The sequence below is a fragment of the Macrobrachium nipponense genome, chromosome 32 (assembly GCF_015104395.2).
Source record: "Macrobrachium nipponense isolate FS-2020 chromosome 32, ASM1510439v2, whole genome shotgun sequence".
NCBI classification, from domain to species: domain Eukaryota; kingdom Metazoa; phylum Arthropoda; class Malacostraca; order Decapoda; family Palaemonidae; genus Macrobrachium; species Macrobrachium nipponense.
This window is the reverse complement of record NC_061094.1, coordinates 28,398,120-28,424,744: the sequence shown is the minus strand read 5'-3', so window position 1 is coordinate 28,424,744 and position 26,625 is coordinate 28,398,120. Positions and strand designations below refer to the sequence as shown.

The window sequence follows — 26,625 nt, the reverse complement described above, 5'->3', positions numbered from 1 at the left end:
CTGGTTGTCCAACCACCAACGAAGGTCTTCTCTCACCTCCAGAGACAGAGGAACCCTTAATAGAGGTGAGTCCCCCTCCCTGAGACCAGAATTCCCTATCTCCATTACAGAGAACGAAGATGAAGTCACCCATGAGGGACCAGCTTCTCCAGGGAAGACAAAATTCCAAGGAGAACCTGCCACTGATGAGCTGACTGATGTGGTTGCAATATGAAGTCGTGCACCACCACTCACAACTTCTCCAACCTCTGATCCACGAAGTCGTGCATCACCACTCGCAACTTCTCCAACCTCTGATCCAACAGGAAAACTCTTGAAACTGCTGTATCGATGACCATACCCAGATAGAGAATCCTTTGACTGGGTATGAGGTTTGACTTCTCTTGGTTTACCATGATGCCTAGTTCCAGACAACCAAAGCAGACGATCTCTGTCCTGCAGCAGTTTCTCCCTTAATTTGTAAGAACCTAAACCCCCTCCCACCTCCCCACCCCACGACTAACACTTGATCTAGTTCAGAACTTTTTCAATCCTATTGTTTCCCTTTTATACTTCTGTTTCTTTGAATCACTGTTAGCAGAGAAACTAGGTAGATTTTCCTTCTGTTGCTTTATGTAATAAAAAATTTAAAAAATAATTAAAAAAAACTAAGGCTGTATAATTTACATATGCTTCCTACAGAAACACCTCTGTCAGATTTTTTTGTAAGCTAAACCATATCTTTAATAGACATCGTATAGTGTTTGAGCTCTACTGGAGAGGCATTTTCTTTATCACTTGGAGCCACTATTGAGAGAGAGAGAGAGAGAGAGAGAGAGAGAGAGAGAGAGAGAGAGAGAGAGAGAGAGAGAGAGAGAGTGTGGGAGGGGGGGGGGGGGGAATTTTGTGCGTGTTTAAAGTGACACCCAAAATGTTTATGTAACAAGCATCGCCACCAACCAGTAGTGGCAGGGTAGTGAAACGACATTGGTAATCTAAAATAATTCTTCCAAGAATAATTGCTAAATCAGTGATCATATAAGATTAGTAACTGTATGTACTCCTTTTTGTCACTAACACTGGACAGGAATGAGACCAGTTGATTTTCTTCTATTACTGTTAATTGCACTAGGTACAACTAAAAGAAAGAAATGAAAAGCAATTAAAGCTGCAGTTATAAAGCAGGTAGCTATAGTAGACTGAAAAAGTGAAAAGTACTGGACTTAAGTAAAACTGGTGCTATTGCTAATCAGTCCGAGGAATATTGTTAATGATAACAAAGGTAAACGAAGAATGGAGTACCTGGCTACTGCTGTTTTCATTTAGCGAATTTTTGACCGAGAATATTGTGAGCAAATGAAGTGGGCAGTTCAAGTAAATGGTTTGTGATATAAAATGACAATTTGTCGAAAATTGCATTTTTCCTAACTATACAAACCTGAGGTCCTTTAACAATAGGAAGTAGCTAGCGGCAGCTGGAACGGTCATAAGCTTCGAACAAGGGGAGAACGGTAGTTAACTGCTTGTCCGACAGTCGCGCAAACAAATCACTTTTGCTTTTGGCCCATGCAAAATACGCAGAGTAAGGGGTGGCATGAGGAGGGACTATATGTAAAGGACCTCAGGTTTGTATAGTTAGGAAAAATGCAATTTTCGACAAATTGTCATTTGTTCCGATACGTAATACAAACCATCGGTCCTTTAACAATAGGAAGACTCACTTCTTGGTGGGAGCAATCTGAGTCTTTTGATGAACAGACTGGTGTTCGTCCATCCCTGGAATGCCTCCCTGGTCGTAAGAGCGAGGGAGGGATCCAAGCCCCTGTCCGATTGATCGGGGTGTGCACCGCAGGATCAATGGTCAGGCCTCTGGGCCAAGTACTAAGAGAGAGGCAAGCGTATCTCTTCGTACCAGCAAGCAAGAACTTGTTCCTGTTTGCAAGAGAATCATAAAATGATGGGTTTGTCTCAAGCTGGCATCCACTTCCTCCCCCTTGTTGGAGGAAGTGGTGGATATACGCTCCTATACCTAGTGAATGAAGGGATTAGGATGGGGCTCTGTTGAGTAGCTCGCCTGCATCTTTCCTTATCCAGTAGGGTGACGACCGTGTCCCTCTACCCACAGGTAGAGGGGAAGAAAAAGATGGGTGAAGAGGAGCCAGTCACACTCTCATTCACTCATCCTTTCTTACGTCACACAGGACTCGATGCTGTTCAGCCTGCGAGGGGTCTGGGTTCGCTACACAACGTGTTGAGCAGCCACCACGGGTCCCAAGGAAAAAGATCCAAGGACCTGTGGGCAATATCCCGAAGGTAGAAGGAGGTGCATGTGGTCTGGTTGGACCAGACCCCTGCCTTCAGTACCTGCGCCATGGAGAAGTTCTTGCGAACAAAGCAGCATCTCCTTCGCATCGAAGGCGGTGAAGTCCATTAGGGAGGAGATTGTGAACGACTCGAACCGTCGTCAGGGACCTCCGAAAGGGTCTGAGGTCTTCGCTACGAAGTTCGGTACGAAATCGAGCGTCACGGATCCCCATCCCCTGGATGCTTGACTTCGCAGGAGAAGTCATGCAGTTTCCTCAGAGGAAAAGAAGGGAATAGTCGCATGACCTATCCCTCTTCATCGACTTCTGGTGATGTCCAGTACCCATACTGGTCTGTCCGTCTGCAACGAAGAGTCTCGCATTCCTCCTATCCCCATGCAGCGAAGTTCTCGGTAGTGGATAGGACACCGACACTCCATGGTGGGTGTCGATGGTATGGGTACTGTGACAAGCTATTAAGACGAAGTAATGATTGCTCTGTAACAACCGAACTAAGTCAACAGCGTAGCTCGTAACTGACTCGGGCGCTCTGACAGCTGCCGACTGACTTGCGTTTCCGGTAGGAGGTAAGTTGTCCAACGCATCCGAGTAAGTCACGTGACTTTCGCCCTTAAAAGGGTTATGCCGAGAGACCAAACAAATAGTGTATTTGTTTGTCACCTATGCCGGACGGTGAGGTGATTATCCTCTTAAGGCATGTGCCCAACAGGCGAAAGTCAATTGCCTTCTAGAGACCAAGGTCCCTGAAGGCAAGACATTCTCATAGTTGTTGAATCTCAGCTAAGGAGAAACAACACTATGTGCCGTTGAAGACGAAGGTAGACACTGAATGCAACCTACGTCTTCACAGACGAATCGAGAGGAGGATTCTCAAGATTCATAACCTGTGCTTACAAATGACTGAAAACGCTAGCCGCTATTTCATTGCTGTCCGGTGAGAAGTCGTAGTTGCAATGAAAGCGGGGCGTTCTTCAGTAATGAAACACAGGGGAGAGCCACCTGAAGAACTGCTTCTCATGGGCTGAACGTTTGGAAGTAGAGCTGGCAGGTGTGGGAGTAGGCGATGTCTTTCAATACATCTGCTAATCCGGGGTGAACAATGAATAATTGCACACCTACGAATACGAGATATTTTGAGGACAAACTCAGATTCCGCAAAAATCATTCGCATTATCGCAGTGCGATGCAAGAGACTATTACAGAATTCTGTTACCGTGCGGTAAACAGAAAGATGAAAGTCGAAGAGATATCTCTGTTGTAAATTCTCGCAATACTGAAGGCGATGAATTCGAGCGTCACAGCAGTAGATGGTCATTCATGTATGCGAGAATCCCCGTTAATCAGAGACTTAAGTCTGTGGTTGTTGGGCAGAGATACGGTTGGTATTCAATCAAAGCAGGGGAGAAAGACATAATCAACCGTTCATCTCGAGGCGGCAACTGGTACTGAAATGCCTCGGGCTGCCGGGCAATTCAATACGCAGTAGCTGTCGCTGACTCGTCATCCTGAGTTGCCAAGTAATCCTTTCCACGAAGGAATGCGTTCGGCTAGAACCACCGAGCATAAAAAGATATGCTCGAGCAATTATATTTAGGCGAAACGAATTTCGGTAAATACAAAAGCTGAAATGGTGTTGTCATGACAAAAACCATAAGTATATAAAATTGAAACTGAAACTCCTGGGAGGTTGCAGGCAACCCCGAGTTGCAGTTCAATTAGAATACTCCTCGTCTAAGTCGCAATCCGTAGAGTAACTAGGATATGCACCTACCCCTCAGACAATTCAACTGCTTAGCAGAATCATGTCGCGAGGTTAATATACGTAGTATATTTGTAGGATTTCTGAAAACAACGATCTCCAATCCTAAAAATTCTTTCCTTCAAAAAAACAAAATAAGGATTGGAGATCGACCACCTTCAATCTCTATCAAAGAGAGTGAAGGAGAAGTCTTCCTCGAAGGAAAGCTTCAATGGTGAACAGAATAAGACGATAGTTCAAGCCAAACTGGATGTTTCCCGTTCCGTTCTTCTCTATTCCAGGTTTGTCGCCTACTGTGTGATAGTCTTCTTTCAGCAGCAGTCTTCTTCCAATGCTAGAAATTCCAGGAATTCGAGCATAGGCGAGGTTCCCGATTATCGTGTAACAATTATCGGGGATTCTCGTCTCGCTCACTTGGACCGTGGTCTCGCCTAAGTGTTTGGAGATCGTAAAAACTCGAACACTGAATGCGCTAGAAATTCCAGTAGAATTCTAAGCACTCTTGCGAAAACCCCCACCGAATTCGTCAAACGATATCGGCTGGTGTCCTCTCGATTCCCGTAGAAATCGAGAATGGGCAGGATCCCTCCTCAACGACCGGACTTACGTCAGGTAGGACCGAAGGTCCCCCGGTAGCGCAGTCCCCAACGTGGGATCCTACAGAGAAATCTCTGTAGGATCCCTCCCATTTCCTTCGTAGCCGTAAGGAAAGAGGGAATGGGGGAGGAATTGGATACTCGCTCGCCTTCCCAGTGGAACTAGCAGTTGGAGAAGAGTAGGAGCAGCCATCGCCGCAATCAGAGTCTGGGAAAACGTATCATCAGGAGAAAACGTTTTCCCGAGGAGGGTGGTAACGAACTTCACTGTAGGTAAGGGTCTGCCGCCACTGTGAACGTCATCTGGGTGGGGCTGATCGACACCTGACAGGAGAGAGCCGATAATGTCCTCCGACTCATTCCAGTCCTCGTCGAGGTCGAAACCTCTCAGGAGGACCGAAGGAGTATTTAAATACGGTGTCCGAAGACACGTAGAAACGCCGCTGTCGCAGTAGAGGAGGTGGAAGTAGCTTGATCGACCAGCCAGAACTGAGAGTGCCTTCTTGTCCGGAGACGAGAGACTCTGGTTCAAGACAGAATCGGCAAGCTCCGATCGCGGCATACCCACCGTCGGTTTGGGTTCCCTCTCGGGCCCCAAAACGACTCGAGCAGAGACGTGGGCTCTGCTGGTGGGAGCGGCAATCCTTCCCCGAGGTCGTTGCGCTGACGAATCAGCGCCATAATCCTCGACAAGTTTTCCTCTGGATCTCGGAAGTCATAGCATCTTGCAGAGTAGGACCGTCAAGCCCCTCGAACAAGAGCATTCCGAGAACCACCCCTTAAGGAGGAGGAACTGCGATAGAACCCTATCGGATTCCTCCTGCCACTTGCGCGTACGTCCTGGTCGGTCCAAAGATCGTACCTGGTACTTACGGCGCAAACCGAGGAAGTTGCAGGCACGGGAGAGGAAGACATGACGCTCCTCTTTCGCTCGCTGGCAGAACCAGCGGGCTTGGAGGGCTGCAGGCGATCGCCACTTTGCAGGCCTAGTCGAGCCGTTTCCCAGGGAAACGGCTGGACCGAGAACAGCGGCCCCGATCTCGTGTGCAGAGGAGCTGCTGCTGGTCCCCCTATCCGCCTGGTCCCTGTGGGAGCGGCGGTCAGGAGACCTGCAGAGACCACTGTCGCGGTGAGACCGGTGCGTGTCCTCGCGGCGCGTCATACCGCTGGTGCCAGCCTCGCACCAACGAGGGAACCTCTTCCCAGCCAGCTCGTGGCTGGTCAGACAGTCACGTCTACCAGGGTTACCAGCTGGTCGCTGCGAGAGCGGCCGCTGGTCTGGCGAGAGTCACATGAGGGGCTCTCATCAGCTTCTGCTCCGTGCCACGTACTTGGCGCCGAGCGAACTCTGGCGCCAAAATTTGGCTATACGCTCTCCCGCAGGAGATCATATACTCGGAAGTTCTCGCGAACGAGAGACCGAGCCGGAACCTGGCGTAGCGGCAGCGGCGCAAACACCAGGCAAGGAAGTACCGGTGGTAGTCGGTACGCCTCTGGTCCCCGTCTTCTTCTTCCTTGCGGAAGGGGAGACGGGCTCTGTTCCCGAAAGAGCAGGAGGACCGGCAGAAGAACCCCCCCGTCCCACGGGAGTGGAACGAGCCCTTAGAAGTTCCCGAAGGAGCCTTCTTAGGGGGGAAACCCGGGTTACCAGCTGGTCGCTGCAAGAGCGGCCGCTGGCCTGGCGAGAGGTCACTGAGCGGCTCTCACCAGCCTTCTGCTCCGTGCCGCGTCTTGGCGCCGAGCGAACTCTGGCGCCGAAACTTGGCTGCACGGTCTCCCGAGGGAGAACGTACACTCGGGATCTCTCGCGAACGAGAGACCGAGCCGGAACCTGGCGTAGCGGCATCGCCGCTAGCACCAGGCGAGGAAGTACCAGTGCTAACCAGTACTCCTCTGGTCCCCGTCTATCTCTTCCTTACGGAAGGGGAGACGGGCCCCGCTCCCGAAGGAGCAGGAAGACCAGCAGAAGGACCCCCCGTCCCACCAGGGTGGGACGGGCCCTTAGAAGTTCCCGAAGGAGACTTCTTAGGGGGGAAGGCAGCCTTCTTCTTCTTCGACTTATGGGCCTTAGAAGTCGAAGGGGAAGAGGCAGCAGAGACGATGAAGACAAAGTTGACACCTTCCTCTTCTTCCTCAGCTCACGCAGGACAGTCGTCAGGTCCTCCATCCAGGCCGGAGCCGGGGCTATTGCCGAAGCAACACGGCCCGACTGCACCTGTCCGGAAGACCTGGGACTGGGGAAGACACCGTGGGCAGGACCAGCATGGACAGCTCAGGAACCAGGAGCGACAGGAGCAGCAACAGCTCAGCGAGGGCAGGGAACAGCGCGGCCCAGCGGTAGACCAGAAGGGACAGCCGAAAGCCTAGCAGCGGGGAATCACATCAGCGGCAGGTACGGCAGGCCCAGCGATTCGCCTCGTAGAATCATCGGCAGCCAGCGGGAAACCTGGGTACTAGTGGGCCGGTCCAGGGGCGAGCTGCTGGAACAGCGGAAGTCTGGGGCAGGCAGGCACGAAGAAAACAGGCGGCTGGCGGCAACCCCCAAAACCCCCCTCGGTACGGCGGCGGCCCTAGTAGCGGCAGACGGCGTCACCGACACAGCATGGGGAGTGTAGACCAGGCGGGGGGGAGCAGCATAAGCGGCCATGGAGGTAGTAGTGGAGACCGCCCCAGACCTCGCTAGACGCTGCAGCAGCCCGTGGATGCTAGGCACGCCCTGCCGCCGCGGTGGTCCATACCTGTCCAAGGTCGTCTCCCACGGATGTAGCACCTGCGGTAGCACAGATAGATTAGTAAGAGGGGTTCCCTCACGCACGGGGGGTTGGGAAGACATGCCCCACCCGGAACGCAAGGAAGACCCCAAATACAAAATACAACGAGGAAGCTGAGGGCGGGGGGCCCCAGGAAAAGAAGACGAAGAATCGGATACCAAGGGCGGGAGTCGCGGAGAGCTTTCCCGACGACTTCCTGGCAGACCTTCGCTTCCCCTACCCCCACACAGCAGTGAAAAAGTAATATGAAAACATGAAACAGAATACTGCCCTTGCGATTCACTTCATAGAACTAAAGGGGAAAAGATCAATTCCCGTGTAAGAGCGGAAACTTGATCCATAATAATAGAGCTCTCATCATAAAAATATATGAAAATGAAACAGAATACTGCACTTGCGATTTCACTTTCACAGAAAATAATCGTAGGATTCAATTCCCGGGGTAGTAAGCGAAAATTGATCCAAATTAAAATTATGCAAATAATAAATGAAAATGAAAAGAATACTGGCCAATTGTGAATCCACTTTCATTGCATTCTATCATACAAAATAAAAGGCTCGTGCCGAGTGCAATCACGCTCTCGGCAACGAAACGCACAGGGGGGCAAAAATATAATGAAAAGAGTACTTACATTTTTCAATTACACACTTTCGCCCAAAATACATGACTCGGCGCGAGCACACCCGCCCTCGGCACCGAGACATAATTCAAGGGTTCAATTCATGAAAAGAGAGGAAATCGCAGCATCTACGGCGATAGCTCCATATTGGTTCATAATTAAGTAATGAAAATGAAAACAGTGTACTTACAGTTTCATTTTCAAGTCAAACAAACCATTAGTAGAAAACACAATATAAACCAAGCATACAACGATGAAGCGGGCAGAGAGCGATGACGAACACGTCCTTCACACCCGCGGACGAAAGCAAAAGTGATTTGTTTACCTCCCAGTCCTGTCGGACAAGCAGTTAACTACCGTTCTCCCCTTGTTCGAAGCTTACAACCGTTCCAGCTGCCGCTAGCTACTTCCTATTGTTAAAGGACCGATGGTTTGTATTACGTATCGGAACAAACATTAATAATTATGTTACTCACTTTCCACAATAGTAGCTCAAATGGTCTCAGTGTCAGCATATCTTCAATAAATGTAGAAATACTTATATCAGTACAGGCAGTCCCTGGTTATTGACAGGGATTCCATTCTCGACGGTGTGACAGAGATCGGCAATGAAAATCCAGTTATCCCTGTCGCTAGACAAGCACTGTAAAACTGGACTGCCGATAACTAAGGACAGCCTGTACCTGTATTTGTACAGGAGCCTATTACTTAAAAAAATTATCAGGATCAAAGGGAAACAGACTCCTACACAGCATCAGCCATTTTAGTGTGTCCTGTCCCTAGAGGCATTCCTATGGATGTCTTCGTCTATCAGTATGCTACATGGTTCCAGCTACTTGACTTCTGAATGATACCGAGTTGCACTAGAAAGCAGGAATTTTATCCTACATCACCTAAGAAATCAAAATGGATTTTTGATAACCTAATCACTTTACTTTAGAAAAATAAATAAAGAAACATTAAATAAAACAAGATAAATGAGCTACACCTCACCTTTGCTGATTGATAAAATGTATAAAACATTGCGGAGGGTCTAATGACACGTATGCTGGGTGCAGTGTCAACGCCAAACGGTACACATCGGCACGGAAGTTGTCTATCAGTTTGATCTTCTCCTTCTTCTATTTCATTCATCTGCAAAACCAAAGATAACTGAAAATTTTTTAGTCCTAGCACACACACTACAAGCAGGGATAATTTTCCTATCAAGTTTGTTTTTTTATCAAAATACCACCAACAATAATATCATTACTTGCACCTATACCCAGGCGAACAGGACTGCCATTCTGGTGTAAGTTACTGAACCTTACTGCTCTTGAAAACTAGTGACAACTGCTGGCTAGGGAGGTCCTCCACCCCCGTCCTTCTGCTTTTAATATAGCATCTAAAATATTATGTACCTGACAAGCTTCAATATTGTGATCCTGATTGACTCTAGACTTCTGCTAGACCTTTTTTCCAATGTTGACATTAGGAATACAGTGAACCCTCGTATTCGCGGACTCACGTATTTGTGGATTTCTCTCTGGAACATGTACTATCCCATTACTTACGGAAAATGTGTCTAATCACGGAATCTTGTTGGTTGGTTTGAGAAATACATGTATCCACAAAAATTCCTGTGTTTTTAATCAATTTCATCATTAAAAGTTATTTGTGATAAAGCTATTTAAAAAAACAAAACCAAAGTAAAAAATGTTTGTTTCTTGGGGGTTTCTTGAGTTTTACTAACAAAATAGGCAGTTTTAAGCATTTTTATGGGGGTTTCAACTACAGTAACCTCCCCGTTAACACGAGGGTTACGTTCCTGGAGATGTCGTGTTAGCCGAATTCGTGTTAATAGGGAAGTATTTCTCCATAAGAAATAATGGAATAAGGGGGTTAACGTTCCAGGGCAATGGGAAACTTAAATCTATTTTGGGATTTTGCCAGAAAAAAAAAAAACACTTTATTTATATATTTTTATATACAGGTAGTCGTCTACTTACGAACTATGCAACTCATGACAGACCGACTTTACGACAATATAATAATATACAATAATATTTAATTTTTATATTTGGCTAAAATACGTCGAGCGCGCGTACGATAGTTTTTTTTTCCCGCTACAGTCAGCGCGCTCATCTCCGAGAAATTAATGAAGAGAAGAAAAAACGGACCATTCAAACAAAAAAACTAAGCAGTTATGTTTAAACCAACATCTCAGTCTACCCCTGTCCCCACTACCAGTAGTACTACCACGGAATCGGATGACCCGGACGATCCCCAGCCATCCACCAGCAGACAATTAATTTTTTTTTTTTTTTTTTTCAAAATTTCAAATGTTTCGTAATTTTTATTTTTTCTGTATGTTCATGTTTTTTCTGTACTGTAAATCAATTCTATCTATGCATTACTGTAGTTTGCCTGAAATTTATAAAGAAAAAAATAAATTTACTACTGTTAAATAAAACTTTTGTATTACTACGTACGTATAGGATAACGTGGTTGGCAACAGTACAAACGGTCCGCTAGAGAAAAACAGCACGATGTTTTTGTTTTATATTTTCAGAAGTAAAAATTTTTTTGTTCGAAAATGGTAAGATTCGTATTTTTAGTAATTCATTTTTGTATTTCGTTTTGCAAATAAATCAAATATACTAACAAATTATGCATTTAATTCAAAACCTATAAATCAAGTATGGGTTAATTATAATTACTTGTAGCCGAATGTATTTAAAAATAACGTTGTGCGATTGTCAATGCAAATGGCGGATAAGAAAATGTGAAACAGACCCAGACAGATGGTCTGAATGCCTGCAATAAAAATGTTAAATACAGTAATAAAAGTAAGTAATAATCAAGGAGTTCGAGCATGATAAGATTTCATATGCTAAACGTAATAATAGGTACTATACATGCACATTTTTGGATGATATAAAAAATGTCATTTTATGTAGGCTAGTAAGTTGTCAATGAAAATGCAAACGAACAAATACGTACATGTACACGCATGTGTTTTTTGAAATATGGTAAAAAAGGATAAAAAAGACAGCACAAAAACATGATTCAATTTACTCGATATGCTGAAAGACAATTTACGACAGCTCTGCCAGAACCTAATGCCGTCGTAAGTAGACGACTACCTGTAGTAAAGTACGCACTATTATGTTAACCAATGCTAGAATATATTGGCTCTTCTCACTGCGAGGGCTGGTTTCACACTGAGCCAGCAGGCAAGAGAGAGAGAGCGCAGGAAAGGTGGGGTGAGTCAGACTCTCGCCACACCTCCCGCGCTCTTGCTCTCAGCGGAAAATTCAAATCGTGTAACATCGAATATTACGTGTTAGCAGAATTTTTCTGTATGATTTTGAACTCGTGTAAGATCAAAATCGTGTTAACAGAACTCGTGTTAACGGGGAGGTTACTGTACAGGTAATTGTCGACTTACGACAGCAATTCGTTCCAACCAACAGGTCGTAAATGGATTTGGACGTAAGTCAGCCCATGTTAATTTACCGTATGAATATAATACTAGCCTAACCTACACTAGGGTAATCAGTACCATCTTTACATATAGGGTAGTCTTGCCTACACTACACAGCATTACTTCATGTATAAATGGCATAGTAATTATCAATTTCAGCTAATTCTCTAGGTTCAATGCACATTGGCTTATGATAATTCAGTACAAAGAGAAACTGAATAACATTTAACAAGTTAGCCTCGTGTATACGATGATGATGTTTTCATGGTACAAATATCGTATATATACGAATACAGTAACCTAGTCTACAGTATACTACATATACGATAAAATTAAAAAATGTATTAATACGGTTGAAAATCTTAAAACCGGCATTCTATGGTCTGGAAACTCCTGTGGTTCAGCTTGATTTTAAATCAGCAGCCATTAGATCATTCCGCAGCCACCTGGGATACATCACGTATTGTTTACAACTTCAAGGCAGCAAAAACTATGCCATACATCTTTTGTTTGTATGAAAATAGTTGTTATTAATGTAAATATGTAAAGTCAAATACATTTTTGATATTAAAAACTTGGAAGAGTAAATATATATTTTTAAATATTCCACTTGAGAACGCTCAACCAAGCCAAACCTTTTAACTTTTGATCAAAACAATGAGACATTTGTCAAGCACAAATTCCTTACTCTGTATGTGCTTGAGAGAACATTTTGATAATGTCTTTTGTGATATGCCACCCATGAGATTATATGATGCTAGAGGCAAGAAGTGCAAGCATAAATCTTTATCCATGCTAGAAAATTTTTATTCGTTAGAGAATAGTTTACTGTTTCATTTCCCTCATAGATGGCGCCGCCTTGCTTTGTTTACAGTTTGACCCAGCGGACAGCGACATTCAACGGTAGTTATCGCCAAAATTCATTCATCATTTTGTCAAATACTCTTACCCTATACATTAAAAATCCAACCAAAAATTCAATAGTGATAATTATGAAGCTATGAAATTTCGGATATGAAAGTCACCGATAATAAAGTGCAGATTTTGAGAAGTTTAGTACTGTATTTAGACTTACGATTGGGTAGGCTAACTCGGGAATGTAGGCTAAATGTGTTAAAGTACACTATTTTAAAGAAATTTATTTTTACTATAATAGTTATAAAATGATGATTTAAAATATATGAGTAATAAAATGATAAAAAGGTGTCAGAACTATGCTAGTAATAGGCTAAGTCAAAAACTATATACTCTGTTTTTTTCCATCAGTCCATCCGCCTCTGGTGTTTCCGTATGGTAACACTGCGTCCCGGGCTTTAGAAAGTTACATTCAGCTTACATTCAACAATAATAATATCCTATTTCAAATATTAATGGTACTTTGCATACAGTAAAATTTTGTTAAAACACCCTTTTTCAGTTGCAATGTACACCCAGATATCCTTTTATTCACCTAAAACTTACACATACGTAACTATTTAAAGCAGCGGACACCAGTGTTACCATACAAAAACACCACAGGCGGGTGGACAGATGGAAAAAAACAGAGTATAGGCTATTTGTATGTGGAATTACCTAAAGGCTTCATTTTTTGGGGATATATTCTATATTCAGATGTCAGGCTGCAGACGGCTGCGTATATTTATGAATTAAAAATACAATGAACATGCAACTTTTCTGTGAATCTTTTATAAAGTTGTACATTATTGTATCCAATAACATTGTATGTATTCTTATTATTAAAAATACTAACAAAGCGGTCAGTGTTTTGGTTTCAAAATCAGCTGATGGCGAATACGATTTAGTTCCCTGTGTTTACATTTTATTTCGCAGTATTTAACTCAATTCGGAGCAAATTGCCTTGCTTCTAGTTAGTATAAAATATCTAGATACGTTACTTATATGGGACAAGGTAATTTGTCATTATACGATGTGTTTTCAAGTCAAAATATGAATTTAATACGTGTCATGAACTAATTTATCTTTTTTGTTAACAGATTGCATTGTGGGCATGTTTATTGTGTAAAAATATTACATGATTCCGTTCAGTATTTTCACTTGATTTCATCATAGTACAAGCTTTACCGTCAGTTATGTTACTTATCTTTTATCGGCGTGAAAACAACAGTAAAATGTGTTCTTTCAAGACCTGAACTTTTGATTAAAATTATTCTCTCTCAATTTTATCTACGGTTGTGTCTGATGGCATAAGTTTACTGGAGTTAGATCCTTGTTGCCGATGCATGATGATAGTCATTAGCAGCACAAAAAATGAGCTGCGTGTGTGGAGAGGCGGGAACGGGGGAAAAACTGTCGTATGTTCAGCTGGACACCATTCTTTCTTGCTCAAGTCGCTTTCCAGCCATTTTAGTTGTGGGTGGTTGTAAAGTCAATCAGTCGTAACTCACATAGGTCATAAGTCGACATCTAGCTGTATTCATGGGGGGGTCTGGTACGCATCCCCCTCAAATACAGGGAAACACTATATACTAATTGACAGATTTGTCCATCTCAATGGCACAATGATCAGAAATGCCTATATTCACAGACCTTGGACTTGACAATAATTGGAACATCTGGGAAAGTGAGGTCTAATCTATAACCAGAAATAAGTGTGGGTTCCTCAATTAGCTGGACAAAATCAGAGGATAAACAGAACTCAAGAGCAGGCCAGCCATGTTTGATCTTTGGAATTTGGATTTAGCCACTCGCTGTGATTTGCATTAGTCTCCACAAATAATGAATGATTTTGAATCCTGAGACAGCCATACTATTTCTTTTCAAAATAGTCTCACAGATAATCATCAATGTTTGGATTACAGTAATCAGCAAATATGTACACAATGTAGAACATACAAATAATTTTAAAACAAAGAACGTCATGGCAACTACACTCCAAATTTCTTTCAGCCTTACCCTCCAATCACATGCATGTATCCAAGTTTCAGTAGCATCAGGAGTTAGAGCATCTTGAATTTCAGGTACAGTGTCATACATCCGATACTTCCAACGGCTGACATGTATACGCATACCAAATCGCTCATGGAGACTTTTGTACACGTACTCATACCCATATTTTGCTGTTAAAGGAAGTAAATGTTATTAATATTATGTCTACTCTGCAAGCTACATAAATTTAAGCCATGATAATCATGACACATTTTTCAATAAATTTGTATTTTTCACAGCTAACAACCTTCGGTCTTAACAATAGGATAATCTTCTAACACCAGCTGGAAACCAGTTAAAAACAATCAGATTGTAAAGCAAGAAATCTGTGGCATCTGGCAACTCATGCATATATGAGGTGGATGCTGGTCACTGACTAGGCTTGGAACCTCGTGACGAACCAGTCTTACCAGTCTTTCTTCAACCGCCTTGGAGAGTTGTGTATCGCTTTACTCTCCTTCCCCCAAGTCAGTTTTTTTATCAAAGCCTGTGCATTGTTTCACAATTATTCAGCCCAGAAATTCTGTGGATGCCAACATTTCTAGACAGTGTTCTTTGTTTTCCGTTTGACCTTCCGGGACAGATGCAAATTGCAGATGTGAATTTTCCTCTGGGTCATAATCACTTGTCTTATGAGTGCTATGCTGGGCCATCTCCCAAGGGAATATAGCCCCTTCAGGGAGAGAGGGCCCATCTACTTTTTGTTCTTTAGTATTTTACTTTTGTTATATGTATTAAGATAATTTGAAACATTTGTATTGACAATTTTTTTTATGTATCTTTTTATCTTCTTACACATTTTCTGGGGAATTTGTGTGTTTAGGGATGTTCGAGACATAGTGGTTTGTGTTTCAGACAAGTTTTTATGCTAGGATTTGGCTGACTGGCATAGGAGTACATTCCCACACTTCTTCCAACACAAGTTTTAATGGCATACGATTGCGATCCTCCCGTCTGCTTGCAGGGACAGTCCTGACTGTTGTCTTGTCTCTTTCTGCCATTTTGGTGGGAGTGGGGCATGGGTTGTATGGCTCACTCCCATCTTTCCCTCCATCCTCACATAAATATTATACTTTTACCCTCTCTCAGGATAGAAATCTTCTTTCCTGAGGGAGAGAGTAGATTGTTTCTTTATGGGCTCTTCAGTGGTCAGTCCTGCTTCTTGTTTGGAATTTCTGGCAACAGCGGCGGTTGCCCAGAACTTGGGAGCCCCTCTGCTTTGTTTCCCTCACTTCACTAATTTCTGTTTTGTGTGTTTGTGCTGTGAAGAAAGCGAGGCTTTGGAAGAAGTCAGTACTGTCGGAAGTGTGTTCCTTGCTGTTTTTGGAGCCCCTTGCTTGCCAAACAGTATGGCGTCGTCATGAGGGGATACCAACCTTACGGACAGCTTTAAATGTCATTTACCTCTGATGTTTGACTTAGTACCCTTTTGTCTTAAGATATAACTGTACTACTGTTATAACGTTTTTCTGCATTACACATAATGTTCTTAGTGTGAGGTCACAAATCGGCCTGTAACATAATGGCCTCTGCTGAGTGCATAGTTTGATGCTGCTGCGTTTAACTGAGGGGTGATCTCCCCTAATTCTTCTACGACGGATTTTCATGGACAATCTTCGCTATCCATCACGTGTACTACTCCTGAGGAGGCCCTCTGGTTGCTGTAGGAGGTGGCAGAAGGCCTTTTTTTGCCATCTTCACTGTCACCACGACACCTGACTTGGTCTACAAATTTGAATGCTGTGACATCATTCTCAATACATCTCTGCCTGTAATGTCTGCTTCAGTGATGTCTCTCCTCTACCTGTTACCGTGATGTATCTTCCATCGTCCACGACGCCATTGCTGTCAGTTGTCAATCCATCAGAAGTGTTCTTCCTGGAGTTGATTGATTTGGTATTAAGTGTCCCAGAGTTTCTAGCAGGAGACGTTGTAGGGCAAGGCATCCGTTGTCTTCCTCCTCCTCCCCTCACCTACCGTTGGGGAATTCAGGACTTGTAGCATCTTCTGAGAGTGAAAGAGGTGTTTCTCCATCTTCCCAGTACGGACGTGTCTCTCCCCTTCAAGTCTGTGAACGTGTTCCAGTCTGAGTTGATCTCCACTCGTATCGGAGTTCTCAGCCTGGTTCTTCATCCCCTCGGCCTGTACAAGTTCGCAACATGATGAGACGTCTCCGATTTACGGGGAGAAGGTAAATACGGCTGTGGATCCTTGCTCGTCTGTGTACGTGATGAAGATCTTATTCCCACCATTCAACTTCCAGAGTCTGGGTTTCAGCCTGCTAGTCAAGAGTGATCTCCCCAATGTTCTCACTTGTATCATTCTACGTCTCAGCCGCATACGTACTCCCATGTATGTGTACCAATGTCCATGTACGTGTACCAACGTTCACATACATGTACCAATGCCCACATCCGTATATCAATGTCTACGTACGTGTACCAATGCCCACGTCCATATATCAACGTCCATGGCCGTATACCAGCATCCAAGTACGTGTACCAATGCCCACATCCGTACATCAACATCCACGTACATGTAAGTGCCCACATCCGTATATCACTGTCCACGGCCATATACCAGCATCCATGTACACGTACATGCCCACGTCCATGTTTTTATAAATTAATTCGTTCATGAACAAACTTTATAGTAATTAAATTCATAGCATAATCTCAAGACATTCCCAAAATCAGAATATTTCCATAGCAACAAAGTATTTTCTATAGTGTGCTGGACTAATAAGAATGTGGACGAATAAATCCATTAAACTACAAATAAGTCCTCAAATACAATTTAATGCAAGTGGAAGGGGACCTCTGTGTAGACATACTATTCAAATTTGTATATATTTCCACATTCAGTTAAAACACATGTAAGTTGAAATTGCATTAACTTCACGACACCTAGCCCTAAGTGCAGATGCCTCAGGCTCCTGTAAAATAGCCTCTTAGCACAGTAGTGGGCAAATTTTTCAGGGTGACGGCTTCATCAATGGGCCGTGAAAAGTCAAAGGGCTGCACCTTTTAAAATTGGGCAGTGTTGTTTAAAATAATACAACATATATGCATTGTGGCTAATAAAAACAAACAAATTCAGATTCCAGCACGAGCAATTTATTGGGAAATATGTTTGTTACCACAATTCTGCTTTACAGTTTGTTTACAGTGTCACAAGGTGGCTGGTAGAAAATCTAATCACTGCATTTATGGAGCTGTTCTTGGAATTATTTGTCTCCATGCCAGAAAAACTGCTCACAGATTTAAGTACAGTCATACCCCTGCATACAAAAGTTACTACGTATGAAAAATTCAGGTTACAAAGGTAAAGACAATCTTTTTGCTTCTGTGTATGAAAATAATTCAGGTTGCGAAAGAGTGTATGCACTGTAAGTCCAAGATTCGCCCGGGCTGCCGAGAACAATTTTAAAACTTGCGCGCTGCCACCTCAGTAGACTCGCCACCATCCTCCCGCTCTCCCATTTGTTCCTGATGCTATTCACCGCCATAAGATCCTGTTCTCCTATTGGTCAGCATCTGTCCCATCATGACTCTGTGTTAAGACGTTCCTTGACCATTTTTTGTGGCAGCGTTATCGTAAACACCTGGAATTTGTTCGTTCACATATATTTTGTTTGTTAACATAAATTCGTGTTAGTGATTTCGCTTTCATTGTACTGTAAGTTACTTTATCGTGTTGTGTGCAAACTTAATTACTTACATTATTAGCCACGAGTCCCAAGAATGTTGCTGAAGTTCACAGAAAGAAGTGTTAATGTTTTCTGCCATTTGTTAATGTGTTTCGTAAAGTTTAGTGTTGATGTTTTCTACCATTTTTTAATATGTTTCATAAAGTTAAGTGTTCATGTTTTTGCCATTTTTCCTCCTCTGTCGCCACTTTCAGACGTCCCCTCACTCGAAAGGTAAGGTTCCACATTTTACTACATACATATGTACAGTTTTTCTTGTACCCTGTATACTAATACACTTCATTTACAGGTACAGTCATGGTTAGGTTAGGTATTGAATGGTCCAAATTGTTGTATTTCATTGTTTATTGGTCAATTTAGCTTTATCATAAAATTTACTGTGGTGTTTTTGTAGGGCTTGGAACAAATTAGGTAATTTACATGTAAAACGTAGTTCTAGGTACGAAAAAATTAGGTTACAAAAGTCACTTTGGAAGAACTTAATTTCGTAACCTGAGGCACTACTGTATTTGTTGTTTGTATGGTGTTTTTATGCTGCATGGAGCCAGTGGTTATTGAGCTATGGGACCAACGGCTTTACGTGACTTCCGAACTGCGTCGAGAGTGAAATTCTATCACCAGAAATACACATCTCTCACCCCTCAATGGAATGACCGAGAATCGAACTTGCGGCCATAGAGGTGGTACATCAACGCCATACCGACCACGCCACTGAGGTGCCACAGATGTAAGTAGAACCAATAACAGACAATAATCTGGCAGCAAAATTTTTTAAACATGGAAAATATTGAACTGAGAGTGACTTGTAAAACTCTACTAATGGTTGGGAGTAAAACATTTCCTTCAATGAATGATCAGATTGAATGCTTAAAAATTGAAGCTGTAATTCATCAGGTGCTGCACAACATCAGCAGAGAAAGGAGAAGTTAGTAAGTTTAATTTAAGCTCAATCTGTCTGAAATCTTAAAACCTTCTTTCAAACTCTTCAGTCAAAATTTTCAACTGATCCCTAATTTGCTGCACACTTCTGCGGGCTGCACAGAACCCAGTGGGCCACAGTTTCCCTGCCACTGTCTTTGCCTAAATGATGTACTTTTTGTAATTCAGGTCTAGGTCAAGCAGGAGTTGTCGTCGTGTTGTTATTATTCCATAAGTGAGGTCAATGTCAGGCTGGGGTCTTCTCTGGTGTTCAGCTGGTAATATTGCTTGGAAATCGAGTATCTCCTAGATGGTATCCAGAAGCAAGAGGACCTTGGGAACCTACTGACGACTTTCAACCACTTCTGCTGGCAGAGGCCCTCACAGACCGTCGAGACTACCGCAGCAGTATCATCACCCGTGACCTGAGGGAAGCAGCCAAGCAGTTACAGAAAAGAGAAGACGTCACTGTGCGCAAGGAAGACAAGACCGCTGCCTTCGTACTTATCCAGACCGAGGGATACTGTCAGAAAACAGAAGTCCTAGCAGACACCATAAAATTCTGAAGGATCACCAAGAACCCCATTGATGACATCAAACAAGAGGCAAATTGGATCAGAGACAGTCAACACCGCCTCTAACGACTTTCATCTACCATCTACTATGGGTGACTATAATCTGGGGTACATCTACAGGAACATTAAGGCCCATAAGCAAGGGAAGCCTCTTCGCCGAATACACGCAGTCCCCCGTTATCGGCAGAATTGGTTATCGGCGATCCAGTTTTATGGGGTAATAATGGGGTTTACCGGTTATCGGCGCCATAACATATCTAACAGAGGCGCCACATTAATCGCCATAAATCACAGTTTCGGTTAATAGCAGTTTTCGCTTATCAGCAACCCTCCGAGAATGAAACCGCCGCCGATAACCAGGGACTGCCTGTAATAAGCCAGATCCCTTGCCCCAGTGTACCTGTTGGCCAAGAAGCTCAACGCTATTTTGACCCCTTACCTCACGGATACCTACAGCTTGAAGTTGTTGGCCGAATTCCTGGAAGCACTACGAGTAACGCCTGCCGGAGGATGTATCACTTTGATGGATGTGGAATCCTTGTTTACCAACATCCCTGTCGATGAGACCATTCACATGATCTTGGACAACATCCCTGAGGATGCTGGGAATCTGCACTAAGAGGGCACCCTTCTCCAACCAGTGCGGCTGCATATACAGGCAGTCCCGGGAACATCGTCAAAAATCCTAAGAAAACCTTACTTTTAATGCTTTGGGTGCATTGAAAACTATGTAAGCTGCATTCTTATGGCTTTTTTCAAAAAAAAACCTTCAAATATTGATTATTTTGCATATTGGTGTCATATTTCATCTACCAGATGAGCGTTGTAGGCATTCGTAACCCTGGAACATGTGTCATAAACCTGGAAATAATGTCTGGTGAATATAATTGAAAAGCGTCGTAACCTCGGAACGTCGTAAGCCGAGACCGTCGTAACCCAGGGGACTGCCTGTACACCCAAATCAATGGGTTCTCCCCTTGGAGCCCTCTTCATCAATTATTACAAGGGCACCGTCGAAGGGAGGGTCTTCCAGAATTCCAGGAAACCAAGGATGTATGTGTAGCTATATAACGACGCCTTTGTCAGCGCTGACTCCCAGGACGAGATAGAGCGGCTGCGATGTGCATTCCATGATCACAGCTGCCTTTCCTTTATAATAGAACACTGCCAAGACTGCTGCATTCCCTTCCTCAACCAAGGTTCTGATCAACAATGGACACACTAATTGTCCTGTTAATGCTGTGATAGCAAAGAACGTCAAAGATTGGTACCTCCAGGAACCCCGCCCTGGCATCCCAGAGCCAATCAAGCATTTTTACAAAGGGCACTTCCACCAGAGGTATAAGGAGGACTCTCAAGCCTTCAAGACATTCATTGAGGGAAATGTCACACCCCCCCACCCCCCCATATAGTATAAGCCCTCAAGACCATCATTGAGGAAATGTCACCCGCCCCCTCAGGATAAGAAAATTAATTTGATCATAAATTATAAAACGAAGAAGACAAGCAGCATGGTGATGAGGATCCCTGAAGAAGATGAACGTAGTCTACCAATAAATGTGCCCCATCCAAGGATGCCTTGGGAAATACATCAGCATGACCAATATGCGATTTTCCAAGAGAATCTCCTGCTACACCCAAGAAGGAGCCATTTAAAATTATGCCAGGACTGCCAATAACACAAGAATAAGGAGCAATATTGTATCTAATGTCGAGATTATTGACAAAACTACTGATCCACAATGTCTGAACCTCCTGAAAGTCCTCCATATAGGAAAGGAGAAACCTAACTTGAAAATTACTCCACTAACATTTCTCCTCCCTACCACCGCCTGAAGACCAGCAGCGAACGATCACACGACAATGTCAGATATTCAGGAACATCTGCAGGATGATAGGACTCCTGCCTCAGGCAGGACTCCGATCATTCATTCCCAGACACACTACTTGAGTGCTCACACGGCTGAATTCTTGATCAACACGGGATCCCCTACTTCGCCAAAGACCGGTTCGACCAATCAGAAATCAGCTCTAGGATTCGAGCCGCTATAAAAAGTATCAAGTGCAGACACCATCTCTTCACTCCTACTGCTGACCAGCCAAGAAGATGACCTACGAGAAGGCCAAAACGTTGCGATAAGCCAGCTACACCAGCAATAATACCAGCCGAACACCAGAGACGACCCCGGCCTGACACTGACCTCGCTTATGGAATAATACCAACACCGATGACCCCTGCTTGACCTGGACCTGAGATCTGCCATTCCAGTACCCCAATATACTGATAATACCAGTATTGACACAATATCCTGTTCTAAATAAAATATCACATTCAGCATTATTAAGATTTCCCCCAATAAGAATATTGGCCAATTATTAAGAAGTATCGCTTAGCCACAGAAGTAATAGGATAACTAAAAAAGTAATTCGCTGAATTCTGCCATCTTATTCAACATAAAAATAATAATAGTAACAACTCCTTTTCCGTTTATTATGGGAAAAGGAATTATCATTACAACCCGGAACCCTACACTATAAAACCACTCAGTTGAATACGATGACTGTCATAGACCTCCCACCCCCGACAAAAAATCTTTTTTAAATAAATAAAAATAATATAATACTAACAATAATACAGTGCAGCAAAGGATACCACCCAAATGTAACATCCTACTAGACTCCTGCTCTTCAGTTGCCCTTAATGGGCATCCCCTTCCTGTTGCTTCTGCTGTTGTTAAACCCTCTTCTTAAAACTCAATAAAGAGATTTGAATGCCTTGGTTGTACTAAGGCTTCTTGGGTTCTGGGGTGTGGAACTCTTGGCAACATTGCTTCCCAAGTTTTCCAACTTACCTAGCAAGGTAGTACAGTACAGTTCTGCTGACAGGATTTATGAATTCCATTTCAACAGACTCCTCATTGAAATCATGACAAAAGGGAAAGAATGGGAAGAATTTAACAGCAACCTGACATTATAGAGAACACATTTGAACTAACCAATACTTCACCTTGGGCCCTGAGGCACCATTCCATATCATCATAAACTGTCCCTGCTAGGGAATGCATGAGTGCCTTATCAAAGGCAGCCAAAATTCCAAGACTCCAAAAGCTCCCCTGTAGTCACTTCCAGGATGCATAAACGTGCTCAACTACATATTGGATAATGTCCAATGGGAGCTTTTCCATTCAAAGGGAAAGAAAGGTGTTGCCTTTCTGTACCTGGCAGACACTGGGATGGCCAAAATAAAAGGCTTCATCTTTACCATTGCCTCAATTCACATGATTTACCATTTTAAAAGTGAAAGGATGGAAGGCTGGAGCCACTTCGAGAGGGTGCTGATTCTCCAGGATGGTCTTAGCACCACGTACTATTTATATTGGAATGGGAAAAACGTAGCTACAACTGCCTCGGCTGCCACGCCAGTTGGGAGGACACTAGTCTCCTTTTGGCAGTTTCAGCATCCCAATGGAAAGAAAGACCCAGCACTATGACCACTTATTACGGAAACAAGAAGGGCATGCCTCTGAGAATTAAGGCCTCATCCTAATGAAGATCTAGATTTACTTACCTTCCTCTCAATCCTTGGGGCTGAAAATGTCAAGCGTCCCTTGAGAAATTGGTCTCCTACAATTGCTTCTGCCTTGGCACCTTTATACTTCAGCTGGCTTCCTGTTGGAAAGCTATCTGTGTTATCAGCCATAAAGAATCTGATGATGAAGAATGTACTACTCTATAACCTCTGTTGGTGAAGCAGTTGTCAAAACTTACTCAAGGAGTGATGCATCAGTCCTTCTTCCAACAACATTGAATCAGAGGAATTTATTTCTGGTGATTATAAATTAATTTCTTGATATAATAAGGTTCAGATCCCACAATAAGCTGTAGGTATTGGTAGGTATCCAACCAATTGGTTCCTGGCCACGTAAAAATATCTAATCCTTCGGGCCAGCCCTAGGAGAGCTGACGCTTGGTTACCAAATATCATAGATAAACCAAGATTTTCAGAGCTTATTCGGTGCCGATAACTTGTTAATAGCACCTCTGTTAGGTATGTATTGGCCCCAATACTCTATTATTGTCGCTGATAACTGGAAATCTGGGCATTGTAGGACAAGCGTTATTAATCTGGATTGCCAATAACCAAGGCTACCGATAACCAGGGACTGCCTGTACAAAGCAACATAAAACAGCTAATGACCAAGCAGTTAGGAAGCGTGAACATGGGAATTTTGGAAGGCCGGGACAAATACGTTGACGCTCACAGGACTTCTTAGGTTGGATGGAATATATGAAACAACAGTACAGACTTACATAAAACACCATCTTGAGAAGGAGGAGAGCAAAGCAAATGTCTGCTCTCCAAGGCAGTTGAAGAAAGACTGGTGCGTCACTGAATTCAAGCGCAATCTCTGACTCACTTCTACCTCAACTACATATTGGATGCCAGATGCACAGATTCCTTGCATTTACAATTTTGTATTGTTTCTAACTGGTTTCCAGCTGGTGCCAGAAGATTTACCCTACTGTTGAGACAGAAGGTTTGTTCTGCATATGAACAACTCAGGAAAGAATAATAAACTATAAAAGAAAAAAAGAAAAAAACTTTAGCCTAAAATAATAAAAACCAAGTATCACAGAAGTTCCATAGACAATTTTGAAATTTGATTCTTCGTTAAACAGTTGAACATTTCTCAATTCAATACCTGGACAAACAAGATGTAGGAGGTAATTGTTTCCCCTTGCCAACCAGTCTTCAACAAGATCACCTATAGCAGAGCAGCTTTCTTCTCGTGTTGGAAAATGTAATATATCCCGATGGCAGAAAGTTGTATCTATGTGCAATGAATCAACAGTTTTCACAGTCCCATCTGCATTGTGTAAAGCTCGTATTCTTTCAACATCACCCACACTGGTACGAAAATCACCTGTGTACAGAACAGTCCCACCTCGTCCTTCAAATAAAAACCTGTAAGAGAAATTAAAATATTTTAGCTGTTAAGAAATAGTTCTATGCTAACTTGAATTGAAATTTATAAAAATAACTTTTCTGAGTCATAGTATCCCTTGCCTTGGTAACTGAAGGAAAAGTTCTAAATAATGTATACAGAGATCTTGAATTTCAGAGGGTTAAGCACATCAAGCCTTTCCATTCTAGCCTTATTTAATTACTGCACAAGTTTTGATCTGGAGCAGTAGGAAGATAAAATTGGAAGAACTAGAAACTTCTTATATACTGAACTTATACAAAGTATCGGTTATTGCCTACACCCTGACAAGGTAAAATCCCATTACGTATTCTATATTCAATCATCCAGAAGTTAAAAAATAAAATGACCTGTATCATTACAAAAACTTTCAATTTGAAGCTCAATCCACAGATTCTGATTTTTTTCTGTTTATGACTTACGCTCATGGAGGTAGCCATACTGGAAGAAATGTGACAACACCAAAAATTATTTTATTAAACATTTGCCAATAATGATATTTTCATCAAATAAATTTTTATATATAACAGGCAGTCCCCGGGTACGACGCTTTTCAATTATATTCATCAGAAATTATTTCCAGGGTTACGACTCATGTTCCAGAGTTACGACGCCTACAAACGCTGATCTGGCAGATGAAATATGAAACCAAAAATGCAAAATAATCAATATTTAAAGGTTTTTTTGATGAAAAATGCAATAAGAATCCAGTTTACATAGTTTTGAATGCACCTAAAGCATTAAGAGCAAGGTTTTCTTAGGGTTTTTGACAATGTTTCGGCTTACAACAATTTTCAGCTTACGACGCGTCTCAAGAACAGAACCCCCGTCGTAACCCGGGGACTGCCTGTACTTACTAAGTAACTGATGATGATTACTATAAACACAGCTATTAGTTTATACTTAAATGGCAAGTTTACATTTTGAAATTCGTGGTAGCGCTCTTTTGCCCTTGCCCTGGGCACAGTACAAAAATAACCAGATACAGATATTACCTACACACACATTAAAAATATTACCCCATTAAAAACAATGAGCAGAGGGTAATACGGGTACACAACACCCCCAGGCTTCCCAAAACTTAACCTTAATCTAGGTGAGGAGATAGGTAAAATAGATGGTATACTCTTATCTTTGTTCCCTAATACCATGCCAGCCAGAGAAAACAGACCTATCGTACTGCAGTCTTCATAAAGAGTCTCAACATCACATAAGTAACGGGTGGCAAACACTGACAAACACTTCCAAAACGTTGAATGATCTTCGAGTGACAAATTGCATTTAAAGGCCAACGATGTGGCGATTGCCTTTGTCTCATGGGCTTTAACCTTAAGAATGGGTAAATCATCCTTTTTAATACCTAAGTGAGACTCAAAGATAACATTCCTCATAAAAAAGCTAGACCACTCTTGGAGATTGAGATGGGTTCTTGACTAAAGCCCAGAGGTTTTGAGAGGGACCTCTGATCTTAGTTTTTTCAAGATAGTGGTTTAATGCTGTAACCTGGACTGTAGGTCACAGGACCCCAGTTAACTTTTGATAGTGAAGGAACAAGGTCAAGGATTGGAAAGAGTTTTTTTCTTCACTAAGAACCTCACTGTGAACTTGTAGACCCCATCTTCCTGTGCAAACACCATTTGCTTGTCTAGGGCCTGCAACTTGCTAACCATCTTTGCAGTAGCAAATGCAACCAGAAAAAAGCTTTTGCTGTTGCTTAAACAGTCAATTTATCCAAAACTCCCTTTTTCTTGAGAATACCAGAGGAGATTACTGCAGCAACTCTTGTGACCTGTCTCTCACAGCCTTATCAGCGCGAGAGAGCACTCAAAGCCAATCTACTGGAAATTATCTTGGAGAGAAGTGCAGTCCTCAATGTCTTCGTCAAAGCTCCCACCATCCAATCAAAGAAGCTGAATATCTCAAATACTTCAAAACAATTCCGTAGTAAATGGTCTAACTCTGTGGCCGAGAACATAA

At 42.9% G+C, this 26,625-nt stretch overlaps 1 protein-coding gene across 1 annotated transcript in view; it reads right to left on the bottom strand.

Annotated features, from left to right (window-relative positions):
• Positions 1-26,625, bottom strand: part of LOC135207290 (protein artemis-like) — a 149,987-nt gene that overhangs the window by 45,030 nt on the left and 78,332 nt on the right. Inside the window, exons 2-4 of the mRNA XM_064238961.1 lie at positions 24,367-24,629; positions 14,429-14,592; positions 9,043-9,183 (exon numbers count right to left, since the gene is read on the bottom strand). Coding sequence (XP_064095031.1) covers positions 9,043-9,183; positions 14,429-14,592; positions 24,367-24,629 — 568 coding nt within the window. The remainder of the gene's footprint in view (positions 1-9,042; positions 9,184-14,428; positions 14,593-24,366; positions 24,630-26,625) is intronic.